Raw genomic sequence first — 14,241 nt, 5'->3', positions numbered from 1 at the left:
CTGCGCCGTACTCAGGGTACCCCTGAGCGAGGTGCAAAACTGTACCCAATTTTGCTGCGTCAGCTCGTTCGCGTAATTTATGGCTTCGTCTGTTATTTTCTTGATTCATGGACGTAGTTTCCGGTTGAACCGCTGGCGCTTCCACCGTTTGAGGAGGTCCTCACGGGCTTCCCACAGGTGTAAGAGTAGGCTGTCGATTTCGGGCGTCCGACCGTGCGCCGGATGGTTTTAGTGGTTTGGATGTGGGCGTCCCGGAGGTGCTGCATCCATTCCGCTATGTCCGTTATACGGTTTTCGGTCGAGGGGTGCGACGACGAGGAACGCGGTGTGACGTCATACCAAACGGCTGGGGCGGGTAGGCGCTGCGCAGCGGCGGAACGCCTGTGGCTCGGTGCTACCAGTGGCGCATGCGCATTAGTGCCTAGAAAGCGCGAGAGAGAAATATGCCTATATTTGAAATATGAAATATACGTCATGTGCCTCCTTGGAGCACTGCCACGGCGAAATCGCAAGTTCGCGGCCAGTAAAGATTTCGCCACAGAATAAAGAACCATCTTTCGCTTTAAAAGCGCCTCGTGACTGGTGCAACATACCGCGCCCGTGCGAGGAGAATTACGGAACACCAACAAAGAATCTCTCCGCGGGCCTCTTGCATTTCGCCTCTATCCCGGCTGCTTCCCGACGCGTCCTCAATATTGGAGGCATGAGCTGCGCTTACTCGCAAGTTTTGTGTTCAGGATTATAATGTCCGAGAAAAGCCGCAAAAGACCGCAGGCCCTAACATATTTATGCGTCCGATTAAGTAAATGGCTATCGCATGCGTCATATTCACTGTAAGTGAACCTACGAAACCACGTAAAAATACTTTTACGCTGTCAAAACCTGAAACTGGTAATTACGCGCGTTCGAGCACACCGCGTGCATGAGGCGCGTTTCCGCAACACGAACTCTCAACGTGCTCGTGCTTTACGCCTTAAATAATGGTCATTTTCTCTATTTTCTCCGTAATTACAACACGACATTCTTAAGGCCAGTTGCCGACTAAAGAAGAAAGATTTCGATTGAAAAAAACTGCTCCGCAGGGCTCGAACGAACTTTTCCGCTGATTTCCTCCGGTAGCGTTAGCCGTCGTCCGCTACGGCAGGGCCAGCATGGGCGGTGCCACCGTCGAGGCCGAGCGGAGGATAACTTTTACCTAACTATAGCTAGCCAGTAAACTCGTGGTGGCACCTCGCGGTGACCGCGGTATCTACGCCATGTAGCAGACCGCAGTTTTTTGTCAGCTATCGGCCAATAGCAGCCGTCTAAGGGAATGACAAAATAAAGCGTCCAGAAGAGTGAAAACAAGGCCTTCTGTTAAAAAGAGAGCGTTTGGAAAAGGCGACTTCGTAATCAGCTTGCGAGTTCTACGCACCGCGTACAACAGCGAAACTTGGCCGAGATGTTCACAGCGGCGTATGCTTCCCGCAGACCATGTTTATTTCACCAAGCCTGAGGGGTCCAGGTGTCCTCGGACTCATTTTTTACGAGCTGACCACATTCAGAGTCATTGCCCAGCATAAGACTAAGCTGATGGAAACACGACCCCCCCCCCCCCCCCCCCCAACACACAAGTTAAACAAGACAGAGGCCGTAACTGGGAGACTACTGCAAACGCACACCTACCCCAGCTAGGCGATCCTACGCCACTGCTGCACCATCACTGCCGCCAGGGAGAAACTTCCGAGCTCAATCGTTGCCGCTGCCGCCTATGGGAGGCGGTACTCACCACCGACGAGCTGGTCGATCAGGTTTGGGGCCGTCAGGCAAGCCGAGGATGCCGCCCGGGTCAGACTTCGAGCAATCACCTAAGGCACCACCACCGACGTCACCGACGGATGGCGCGACGGGACAGGGGTTAACCCCCTTTTCCCCCGTCTCGCCCCGAAGGAAAACTGCCGGACCAGTAAAAGTTCATTTTCTTGTGAGCTTGCGCACGCCTATCCCACTTTTTTTATGCTGATGTGGCCCGATTAAATGGCATGCTTCTGTTCGGTTGTCTATCCTTCTGCCAGTCGGTGGACCGAGGCATTTTCCTCGGCGCCTGGCTATCGCTCTCAGCGATTGTACGTAAAAGCAGGTCATGGAAAATGAAACGTTGCACTCTACAAACGCCTTTTATGGCTTGGTCCAAACAATAATCCTTATACATCTTGCACTTCCATTAACACACTGCACTCGCAACTTTCCTGTCAATCGATAACATGCATAACCTAAGTACTGGGCGCGCAACGGCGTGCATGATAGACGATTATCGATTCTCCGCATTTGTACGAAGCCATCAAAGCCGAGGGGACAAGTACAACTCAACATGTGCGAAGTTTCCTTGAGTCTACGAAATAAAGGCCCACACTTCATAAGCCAACATGCAGACTCGTACTCGCTTACTCCCATTTGTGCCATTGCTTACATAGCACCAGCACGTTACTTCAGTTACATTATATATATATAAAATAAAAAATCGCTAGTGTCCCACAACAGAATCTTACTGAGAGAGCCAACATTTGGACTGCAAGCCTTATATGTCAGCCAATTTCTTGCAGTTAAAATTTTCCCACTCTTGACTGACTCAACACAGGACAAGCAAGGGGCACCAGATCCAAGGAGCACAACGTTTTTATTTTACAGGAACATGGTGGCAAGCTGCTTGGATATTTACAGTGCAGTTTGCGCTATTATGGGGAATCGTCCACTTGAGAGAAAATCGCACACACGCATAGAATTAAAAGGGGCAGCACAAACCTCAGCACAGCCAAGAAACAAACTGCAATGTTCTTTACCACAGTCCTCACCACCTACACAAAATGGAACCCCTTTTAGAGTTCACAACAAACTTCGCATCGCCTTGCACAACGATGCACTAGAGTGGCCCAGTGTGTTTCGACTGCGTCGAACCAGGCAAGTGACACCACGGATGGGACCCTTCTAACATGCCAGTGTGGGCAACGCACACACTGGATTCTGTTCGTGGGTCTACAGTTGTCTTCTCCTTGAAGTACCGGTGGCGCCAAACCACCAAGACAAAGACATGGTCAAGGCTTCCTCGCGGCACTCAATTTTTGGCCCAAATGGCACACCCATTTTTGCGTAATCTTCAGGTGCTGGAAGCATCAAGGCTAGTCTTCAGGCACTGCTGGTCAGTGGATGCCGCGCACTGCTTCAACGTCCCCATGCCAACAAGGGTGTTCATATGCCACACTACATCCTGTGGTTGAGGAGGAGGCCTGGGTATTGGCTCCTTAGACCAGTGGAAAGCCCACCATGTGCCATGCAAAAAGCCTTAGTGGAGGACTGAAACGGGAGGCAGACCTTGCACAGCTCTGGTCACAAATATCAAAAAGGTTTGATACCTGTGGCAAAAGCTGCTTTTGAAATAACTAGTACAAACAATTTTCAGGGGAGAAAGATGGAACAAAACCCAAGCTCCACATTTCTTTAAGATGCGACACAAATGGCTGCCAGCAGCTTATGGAAAAGATGCTTACATTGCAGCACCGGACAGCTAAATGCAGGCATAACCATGAAATCCCAAATCATGCAGCTTTAGTTGCTTCAGAGGTAAGCGCACTTACACAAGTTGATACACGTGCAACATTGTAGGACAGGTCTCTTTCCTTAGAAGAGTAGCCTGGAGGACACGAAAAGGTGACAGCTTTAATGGCAACTGTAGTTCCAAAGTGTGAGAGTGAGCACATGCCATGTTAATGCAACTATGCATGTGCTCTGACCTCAAATATTGTAGTATCCTTGTTTACGTAAAATTGACCACGGAGAGACTCGCACAAAGTGAGGAGTCAACATCTGCACTTCGCACGCCTCTGCCTACAAGCTTAGAACTGCTTCTGCTGCTCCAGTGCATTTCGTCAAGGAGCTTTCTGAAGAGGTGCACATGATGCGACAGCCTTCTCTAGTGACTGTGGAGCAAAGTACATGCACACCGCAGACACGAAGGTGTGCTTCAGACTCTAGAGAGTGATAAGCAGGCAGCACATTGAAATCCTCACAACTCATGCCCGCATTGCAGAAACACTAGTGTTGCGCAGGAGACAGAAAAGAGAGAAGGGGGACCGAGAGGGAGAGCTTTCTCGTTTCCAGTTTATTTACAAAGGGGGATGAACAAGGTGAGAAAAAACATGCCACGCGGAACATTACAAACCAAAAAAATAAATAGTCGGAGAAGCTAATGCCACTCAATGTAAAGCAGTGGGGCCCCGGCGCGTATTGCTGTGCGGCCGGCATGCTTTACACTCTCTCTCCTCTTCTCACGCACACGAGCAGCAGAAATTTTGACCATGGTCTTGGTTCTGTCCCCTCCTACTTGGCACCATTCACCAGGGAGGCCTCATCCTGGCGTGGTGGCCTGTTCTTAGCTGGTGCACCAGTTGTTGCTGGAGCAGGTGTCGCTGCGTCCGTGCGCACCTCCCCATTCACCTTGCGAGTGGCTGGCCGTTCCTTTGGCTCGGACTGCGTACACACATAAAGGTAAGCAAATTAAAAAAAGACAAAAAGGGGGAGGGGGGTTAAGTGCCAAACCACAATATGATTACGAGGAACATCATAGTGCGGGACCCCGCACTAATTTTGACCACCAATTTTGACCAAATACACTAGAACTTTAGCATTTTGCCCTCATCAACATGCAGCTGCTACGGCCGGGATCGAACCCAGGACAAAGTTCAACAGCCACTGAACTATCACGGCAGGAATGAAAGCAAACTCACGAGACACCCCCCGCAGGAGCACTCTATTTGCCTTAAGAACACTACCTGAATGTGGTACAACCACAAACAACGGTGAAGGCCTGCCTAGGATGGTAAACATACTGCAGAGAAAGAAATGGGTGCATTACAGTGACGCAAATAGAGCGGTGTCTTGCATCTTAAACTTTTGTATATATTTGTCATTACAAATTTAGACTGCAATATTGGACGTATAAGCATTTCTTCACTCCTTTTGCTTAGTGTACAACCCACTTAAGCAAGCCATAACAGATGCAGACCATTTAACTTACCCCTTTGAGGGTCGATTTTTTTTTCACCACATGCAACCGTCCAGGGTCGATTTTTATTGCAGATTCCGATTCTTCTTAGTGATTATTTAAAAAAAACATTATGCGTTGGTATATATGCACTCTTCATTCATGAATAAGAACAATAAAAAAGGAAATAAAATTATCAGAATTAAAAATTTGATGAATTTTTATGCATAGTTCAAGGCTTTGAAAATTCGCACATAAGAATATTTTGCAAGCCTCATATGTTCCTGCTCTTACACTAATACGTATGTCCATAGCGTAATCGAACTGCGTAGGTGCGCGCACTCAAGAAAACTGTTTGGTTGTGTGCCCATCAAAAAAAGCAACCATGTGTGACAAACTTCCGCTAATCTTCATCTTATCGCCAACCAGCTAGGGCAATTAGTTTTCGCGAGTCTTAAAAAAAAAAGAAAAATGGAAACGCTTGCACAGCGGCATCCTTCCGATGCGCATACCTGTGAGCACTAAACAAGCAAGAAACAAGCGGTCGCCCTTTGAGCGATTAGGAATGAGATAGCCATCAGTTTCGCAAGCGCAGAAAACCGACACCGCCCGCAAAACAAAACCCAAACGGCCCCCCGCCCGCGTGCAGGCCAATGCGTGAGCGGTAGTATATAGACGCACGGGAGCAAACTAGCACTAAAACAAACGAGACAACGAAAACCGAGAGAGGGAGGTGCGCGAAAAAAATTCACTGTATCCCAACATAGTGGCAGCACATGACAGAGAAGAAAAAGTTAGGAAATTGGCGCTTTTTAAATGTACAGACGGCGTCGTAAATATACGGCGTCAACCATTTTCCGACTTGTTCGCGGTGCCGTATATCACGTGGTGCGTATATCACGTATCACTCCCGGACAACGTGAAGGCTGCGCTCGCCCAAGGGAACGCTGACCTCGCTGTCATGCTGGGCGGCATGACGGGCCAGTTGCAGCCACTTGATGTCTGCATCAACAAACCTTTCAAGGATCGTCTGCGGAAATATTACACGGACTGGTTGACTGACGAAGACCGCATGCTAACAGCAACAGGCCGTTATCACTATGGCAGCAAGCATCCCATGGCAGCTGGCGGGCTGGGTACCTGCAGCGTGGGACGACATCCCAGGTACTTTGATCGTGCCTGGGATGTCGCTCTCCCCATAGACCATAATGTATAACAACTGCCAAAAGTTCTGACACCTTGCAACCTCTCGTCTGATTTTTCTGACACTCCTTGAGCCAACTCGATCGAAAGCACCATGCACCAACTCTGACCGGTGCATGGTTCGACTTGCTGAATGCCATTTTTGTTTTGAACGGAGCCTCCTTGCTGCCCCACGAAGTGGCGCGCGCTACTGCAAATTCCCGCTCATCATCATCGTTTCTGCCTGGTTCGATAGAGTGGCTCTACAGCAGTTCCGGTTTCAGCTTAGTAAGCCATGTCAAGACAATCCAGCAGCTGATTTGTTTCTTCGCGCACGATGCTGCGGGTAGGCCTTAGTAGGCCACGTTTTTCGTTTGTGCGACTGGTGTCGGCATGGTGGCGTTTGCTTTGTGTGCTGTGTCGATGTTCCGGTGATCCAACGCGGCATACAGAAACATCGCGTGAAGTGTCTAATGGCGCTGACAGTGCCCGCGCAGACTGCACTGGGGAATGCCGGCAAGCAGATGCCGGGAGGCCTAAGATTTGTCGTCTTCCGATGTGCTCCCTACCGACGCGGAAAATGTTCTGCCGAGACTTGCGCAGTGGTTGCGTTGCGATTCCGGACACCGTCTCATTTGATAGTTTCAGAGGTGCTGACACTGCGTACTGACATGCGCAGAACTCGACGACGGCGAGATCATTTGTTAGGTTTCTGCTGAACTGCCGGACGATGACCGAGTCGGAAGATGACGCACCATGTGCTGCGCTGCCATCGCATGCGGAGCGTGTACACGCTGACTGTGCTTTCAGCCGCCAATAGTGACCGCACGACCCTCTCCGAGATTCTGGCTTATCAACGCTTCGATTCCCAAGCACTAACCTATCACTTTAGCTTGACTTAATATATGCCTTTAGTGTCCCTTTAAAGAGAAACAAGCAGCAGCCACCAGTGCTGTCAGCCACATAGGTGTGAATTATTGCACTGTGTTGTACAGTGGAACTCTGTTCATACGTTTTTCATCGGACCGAGGAAAAAAAACGTAACAGCCGGGAAAATGCAACAGTGAGGAAAGCTCTGAAAATGAATGAAAGAAGTGCAGCTTCAACTATAGACAATTTATTTCCACAGAGTGCTATTAGAACTTTAAAAAGTCTAGAATGGTGGCTTGCCGTTTTTTTTCGCTCGCTAGAAATCACCACACGTTTCTCAATAGCCTGGAAGGCCCCATTGCTGTCAGCGTCGCTGTGAGGTGCGGCGTACCTGCGGAGGAGGTCCAGAGCCGCGACGGCTTCTCCAAAGCTAGGATTTGGCAACTCCCCGGCATCATGCGGCTCGTGCTCCTCGTCGTCACCGCGCCACGGCAATGGTAATGGACGAAGGAATATTCGCGGGAAATTTTGCCCTCTTTGGCGTAATCATGCTAACGTGCTAATGATTGTTTAGTATTGCTGCGCAGCGCGTGCGTCCGAGCAGCCCAGTTGCGCGCAGCGCGCCGTGGTTTCGCGAGAAATGTAAACAAGAGTGGAGAGCTGGCCCGATAGGCGGAGGCGGAGCAACGCCATGAGCAACGCCAACTTCCAGCTTCCCTTTAGCTATACCATCATAAAGAGTGACGTCAGGGCCTCTCCCGAGTTTCCTTCCTCCGTGAGTCGACCTGTCCAACAAATCATGCGGTGACCGCAATCACAGTGATGATAGTGAGAGCATTTTTCATGAATGGCCACCTAGTGGCGGCGTCTCGAACTGGCGTCCAGCTTCTTGCAGCCAGTTCCGTAGCCAAGCCTGGCCAAGCCCGGTCAATATCTTCAAAAGTCAAAATGGCGGTTGGAGCGCGCTGCTTCTACGTCAGCTCAGGCAGGTTCGGGGTGCTAAGTTGCGACGTATCATGCGGGAACGTTTTCAGATACTACGTACCAGGGGGTTCCTTATACATTGGATCCTATGGAAACTATGCCGGGACCAGATGAAAATGACGTAGCAGCCGGGAAAACGCAGCAGTGAGGAACGTAACAGCGGGGTTCTACTGTACTTGTTGAATGCATATAGCTTTGGAAAAGCAGTTTTGGAACCCTTCAAAGGCATAGCAAGCCACTAAATCCTTAGGTTAGACCCAAACTGACCATAATTATAAATTACTGTGACAAGGTCAATCACACTTGGGGAGAAATTTCTGAAAGCTGGCGGCCCTTCCATCGGGCCACTAAGCTGTGGGCTCCTGCAGCCCGTGTTGGCTAAATGCAGCTGCAGCACTTGCCTTGCGGTCCCTCGGAGGCAGCGGCTGGGCCGCATTGCCTTCCTTGGCGTCACGAGGCTCAGAGAAGCTGCGTGCGGCCACTCGGTCCCCACTGCCTGCCTGTTGCTGCGACTGTTGTGACTGTGACTGCTGAGGACCCCCCTCAGGGCCACCATAGCGCCTGGGCCGGCGTTTCTGATTGGGCCGTCGGTTGCGTGGCCCTTCTGTTGAAGTCACACTCTCTGCACAGGAAAAAGAATGCATACACTCAGTCCCTTTCTTGTGTGCTCACAGCACTAAATTACACTGGAGATTTCTTGAAACGCTTCATATTGGTAGTGCTCGCTTGCATGTAACTGTTCAGTAGATGCTGCGATGTACCCGTTCTACACTTCTGGCCACTTGGGAAACACAGCCGCTCCCTCCCACTGAACTTTGACACGGCTACCATTTGTGCACTCAGTTTCAACCTTTTCCCAATTAATTTAAAGCCTGGCCAACAAATGGAAAGCTCCCACTTTCATTCCTTTCAAGCTACCTTTTGTAAGCTGCCACAAAATGATAATAGTGTATTGACAGACAGTAGAGACTTCTGCCATTTCACCATATTTCTCATGACAGTCTTGTGCTTTTTTTTTTTTTGCAACAATGGTCATAACCAGCACTGTTTACTTTGTATAGTATAATCACTGATTAACAGCTTACTATACAGCTTGCTGAAAGGCACTTGTTTACTAAAAGGCACGACCCCCCCCCCAAATTTTTTTCCTACCTGCCTGTCTCCTCCCATGCCATCCTCGTCCATTTGATAGCTGCTTACAATGGAACTCTAACTTGGCTCATCCCTTTGCAAGCTGCTTACAATGGATTGCTGTACACCATTGTGGTACATGGTTAAAGAAAAGAGGAGGGGACAGAGGAAGTGAAGTGCTTCACCGTCTCTCCTCTGTCCTATCTTCCTGTTCTAAACCATGCACCAAAACAAGAATGTACAGCAAGCCTAAGCGCCAACTTACCCTAACAGTTATTTTTGGTTACAATGAATCTCTTCAGTGGCTTTCACATTTAATGAACAGTTCAGAGAATGAGTGACAATGTTTCAACTGCCAGGTTTATTTTAAGATACAGAGTCCCAAATCCACTGCTTGTGTCACACAACAGCACACTGCGTTAAATGCTGCCCCCAAGCTACACATCCTCTGCCGCGTTTCTTGTCGTGAGGGTTTTGCGAATGAACACCATAGCAATGCTAGAGCCACTTGCCCCTGTCCAGGCTGGCCACACTTGACACCTCGTGGCTGTCCAGCAGCGACTCATCCTCATCTGTCACTCGGCGGCGGTCGCGGCCCCCTCCACCTCCTCCGCCTCGCCTGGGCAGCTCTGGAGGACCATTCTGTCTGTCGGACCTGAAGCCTGCAAGCGACAGCCCTTGTGGCAGAGGTGCACCATGGCGATGAAGACAGCCAGCCCTTAAACTGAAACTGTACCTCAACAGGGGCTTAGCCCTAGCACAATACATGCTCAGCACACCTTGAACGTGCAGCGAGCAGCTGAATGAGTAAAAAGATTAGGAGGGAAGGAGCTGCCATGCACACTACTAAGTCATTTTTATCATGTTGCTAATTAGCAGCTATGGTGTAGTCCACAGAAATGTTTAACTGCCTAGAACAGCAGTGATGCATGGTGTTAAAATGGTAGGGCAAAATTTAAAAACACCTCGAATATTGATTGCTTCAGACTACAACCCTAGCATGCTACGGCTTCAGCTATTGTGCAATTGTGGCTACGCAATCCACTGTTCATGACACCAAGGTGCCGCCATTCACGGCTTTGCGTGTGCCAGTATTTTAGCATTGCCCTGCAGAATTTAGCAAAAAGAAAAGAGTTGTAAGAGCAGCCAACTGCAGTAAAAGCGAATGAATTGGCTCAACTATTTTTGGTTAGTGCATAAGCTCACAGTGGAGTACCTGCAGCCCCAGTTCTGACGTAGAGGAGGAAGACCCTTGCAGCAGCCAAAGCAAGCAGTGCACTGGCCAGCAGGAGCAAAAGGGTCTCCCCCCTCCCAGGCAGCTCACACACACAGCCCAGGTGACAGAAGAGGCCAGCCTCATTTATTGCATGGTCCAGGCACAGACACCATGTTCACACAAAGTTGGCTTCGTGTCCAGTCACGGCGTGTGTGGTGATACTCTCCTACATGGACCCTTTTGCCCCTGCTGCAGGCACGAGGTTTCCCCGACCACACAGGCACACACACACACAGTCTGGCCCACACTGTCAAGGCACACCGACGAGGGTCCTTGTGGGAGTGCCGCATTTGGCACTGGGCGTAGCACCTCCACTGCCAACAGGGCTGCCTGCACACACACTCTAGAGACGCCACTGCAGACATGCCCATTGTCTTCCTGCTGCCACCCACAATGCCATTTGTGCCAAGCACTACTTGGCGCTTGGCAGACTAGAGTGTTACATCACAGGCAAGGTAATGGTTAGTGTGACATCCGAGAAGGCAGTAGTAGTTCGTAGTGTTGAGCACCAGGCTCCCAGGCCACACAAACGTTTGATAACCTCCCTGTCTTTTCATTTCCACTGAGAGTCAGCATCTAACACTGCTTGAGTGGCTTTTCCACCAAAGAGATGCAGTGATTCCATTAAAGGTAGGTGCACATCGCAGCATCTTGAGAGGTGCCTATGCTAATACCCAAAGAAACCGGCTCACTCCCTAGCAGCTGATATTCTTGCTTCGTGCGCAATTCGATTCATGTAAAAGTGCTATACACTGACTTATGCTTTTCAAGCAGTTCTTGGTCTAGCAAGTGCACACCTTATTAATGTTTAATGGGACTGCACTTGTTAACCGAAACCATTCCTATCCGAAACACGTCCAGTTCACACGGTACAATTCAAGAAGAATTAAAGTGCTTACATGTCATTTCCCTCCTCTCATAACAGCAACAGAATCTGTGAAGGATATGTTCAGTCTTGCTCTTGTGCACTCTGAAGTGTGAACTTCCACACTAGGATTGGGCACCGCATTTGAGATGACTTAGGCTCTTTAAGGTACAACTACTGCCTTCCCCTGCCTCTGCTGCCGCCCCCCCTCCGGTTGTGCTGCTGCCCACCTGCAGAGGAGCCGTAGCGTCCCCCGCTGTCTCCCCCGGCGGCCCAGCGCCTACCGCCCCAGGGGGCACCTCCTCCTCGAGGGGCACCCCCCCGGCCGCGGCCCCCTCGGCCCATAGCAGGTGGAGGAGGACCCCCCTCGTGGTGCTCAGAGGCGGGGTGGTAGCTCAGGCCCCCCCGGCGGCCCCCACCTCCCATCGGAGGAGCACCCAGCTGGCTCCGAAGCTGCTGGTCAATTTCAAGCTTTTCCTGGCGCAGCTTCTCCACCTCCTGCAACCCAAGAACAGAAGACAGGCAATGAGCCCTGTGCTTAAGCAGTGTTTGCACAAGGCTAAGCATTCAAGAGGGCACATGCTTTGAGTGGTTAAAAAAAAAAAGGAGATAAAGGGAAAAAAAAAACAAAGTGGGGGGGGGGGGGAATTGCATAGCACAATCTTGAAGTTTATCTGGCACTGAACTTGTTTCAACCATGAGAAATGACAGCCAGGGCTGCTTGTACATCTGCAAATTCAAAACCAACAAAAGGTCTCATCAGTGTGTCAGAAAAACAAGGCCTAACCGCAGGCTCACCTTGAGATGCGCCAGGTGATACTCGAGGAGGATGCGGGCATTGCCAATGCTTTCCACTGTGCCCACAAATACAAAGGGTACCTGCAAAACAAAAATAACAAGCTTGCTCATGACATACACATACACACAAACCTACATCTGCAAAGCGCACAGTACACAGAAGTGCACAGTAAACATTAAATTTGGATTCCAAAAGTCAACTTATCAAATAGGCAAAGAGAACAACTCACGCTCACTGCACTCTGCAGCGAAGTCGCATGGAAACTATATTTCTGCTCGACTCATGCGTATAATCTAGCACCTTCTAGGCTGCATGGATATCCACACTAATACGGCAAGGATAGCAACACCTCCCATTAACATGCTTTGGCTGCATTGGTGCAACACACATCCCTTCATCCAAACATCTTCTGTGCCGCTGTTCTCACTTTGATAAGCAATGTCAGACTCTCCAGTGTGCCTTCAATAGACTGGACAATAGGCCATTTAGAGAAGAAAAGATATTGGGAGCCTGGCCTCATAGTTCATTAGCCCAGAAAGCAGTTTGAGCGCTTCTCCACTACCTGAAGGCAACAGACTTGAGGGCCCAACTATAGACATCCTACACCTAACTTAGTGTATGTGCACGAGTGCTATAGACTCATGTTCTCTCTCTCACTCCCCATTCCTCTTCACACATGTAGGGTAGCAAACTGGACTCAGTCTGGTTAACCTCCCTGTCTTTCCTTCTTGCCTTCTCTCTCTCTCCTTCATCCAAACAAGGACATGCTTAATGACCAAGCAGAATCAAAGAACAATTTCGCCACACTCGTGGTTTGTATATACGTACACATGGAAGAAAATGGAAAAGGGGAAGCATTCGAACAGCTCTTATCAAAGTGATCACATCGTTCCAGTCCATTTTAAGTTGGAAGTATTGTTTTTAGTTTATTCACCATTACGCACTGCACTCCCATGTATGCCACCCTCTAGCAGTAGGTCGAACTAAGCAAGGGACAGCTCAATACTCACATATCAACATGAGGAGACACAGACTAAGTACGCACATTTGCAGAGAGTGGAATGCATGTCCAAATTACCAAGCTTTTGCTATATAATATCGCACCCACAGGCAGTCTACAGGTAGTTTGTTCAGTGTGCTACAGCCACCATGACTTTGCTTCAAAATGACTTGAAACAACCTACAGCTTATGATACAACACGAATATTCAGAATTGATTCTGTGTGCTGTAGTTTACCGTGCAAGTTTTTGTTAATTAGCAAATTAGGCCTAATGAAAGAACGTCCTGCTTCTGATAAAAAGTTATTTATTCTAGGGGGAAAAATACGATTGTATTTTGGAAATCAGCTGGTAAAAATACATTAACTATGGAAATCTTATTCAAACTGTTTAAAAAAATAAAGTTATTTTAAATGCCTCATTTCCCCTTCATTCGACTCAAGTTAATTTGATACTGAGCAAAGGCCCTGGCCAGCATTTATGTATTTTTATGGGCCTAAACTTCCGTTATTTCCTAAATTCCGCCATAGCCACATAATTCCAACTTGACTAAAGAGCATACACCCGCAACCTTTACGGTCTGGATAGCCACTACTCTAGTGGCAGCATGCCTTGGCAGAGCTCAGGGGAGAGTGAATGCATCAAACACTTGTCATCTCGTCCTGTGTCCTTTTCACTCCATCGTCGTTTTGTTTGCGCTGCTCCCATTATGATAGTCATCTCATGTTGAAAATGCCTATTTTCAGTCTGACCTAGCAAGATTTGCACTAACGATGGCACAATGATTCAATATTTACTCAATACTAACATAAAAAAAAAGAGAAAAAAAAGAGGGAAAGCATACGAAATCACAACAGTGTTTGTGGCATTCATATGCTTTACTGCACAACACAGATGTATTGCGGTGAAGCTACGAAACCATACGACTAGGTTGCCACGGGACCCTTGCCCATTTTACAGCGAAGCTGTCTATGGCTAGATTCTGGTGGATCTTGTCTCCAGTGACATAGACAAATTTTTCATACGTAGGCTGATCCCGAAGATAGTGCAATGCTGAGCCGACCCGCGGTGGAGGTGAAGCAGGCCTTAAGCAATTAAGGGGACCACATTCACAGCTT

The 14,241-nt window shown here is 49.0% G+C and overlaps 1 protein-coding gene across 6 annotated transcripts in view; it reads right to left on the bottom strand.

The window, feature by feature from the left end:
• Nucleotides 1-4,114: 4,114 nt before the first annotated feature.
• The window catches only part of Fmr1 (synaptic functional regulator FMR1), a 43,054-nt gene continuing 32,927 nt past the window's right edge, over nucleotides 4,115-14,241 (bottom strand). For 4 of the 6 annotated variants that reach the window (XM_070531620.1, XM_070531618.1, XM_070531616.1 and 1 more), the window contains 3 exons: nucleotides 12,124-12,204; nucleotides 11,556-11,823; nucleotides 9,668-9,861 (listed from right to left, as the gene is read on the bottom strand). In XM_070531620.1, coding sequence (XP_070387721.1) covers nucleotides 9,683-9,861; nucleotides 11,556-11,823; nucleotides 12,124-12,204 — 528 coding nt within the window. In that variant the 3' untranslated portion in view covers nucleotides 9,668-9,682. Of the gene's footprint in view, nucleotides 4,504-8,454; nucleotides 8,676-9,667; nucleotides 9,862-11,555; nucleotides 11,824-12,123; nucleotides 12,205-14,241 lie in introns of those variants that run through there. The other 2 variants (XM_070531621.1, XM_070531617.1) reach the window with 2 other exon arrangements.

Source organism: Dermacentor albipictus, chromosome 1 (genome assembly GCF_038994185.2).
Source record: "Dermacentor albipictus isolate Rhodes 1998 colony chromosome 1, USDA_Dalb.pri_finalv2, whole genome shotgun sequence".
NCBI classification, from domain to species: domain Eukaryota; kingdom Metazoa; phylum Arthropoda; class Arachnida; order Ixodida; family Ixodidae; genus Dermacentor; species Dermacentor albipictus.
Note: the sequence above shows the minus strand (reverse complement) of the source record. Positions and strands in the feature narration are given on the sequence as shown.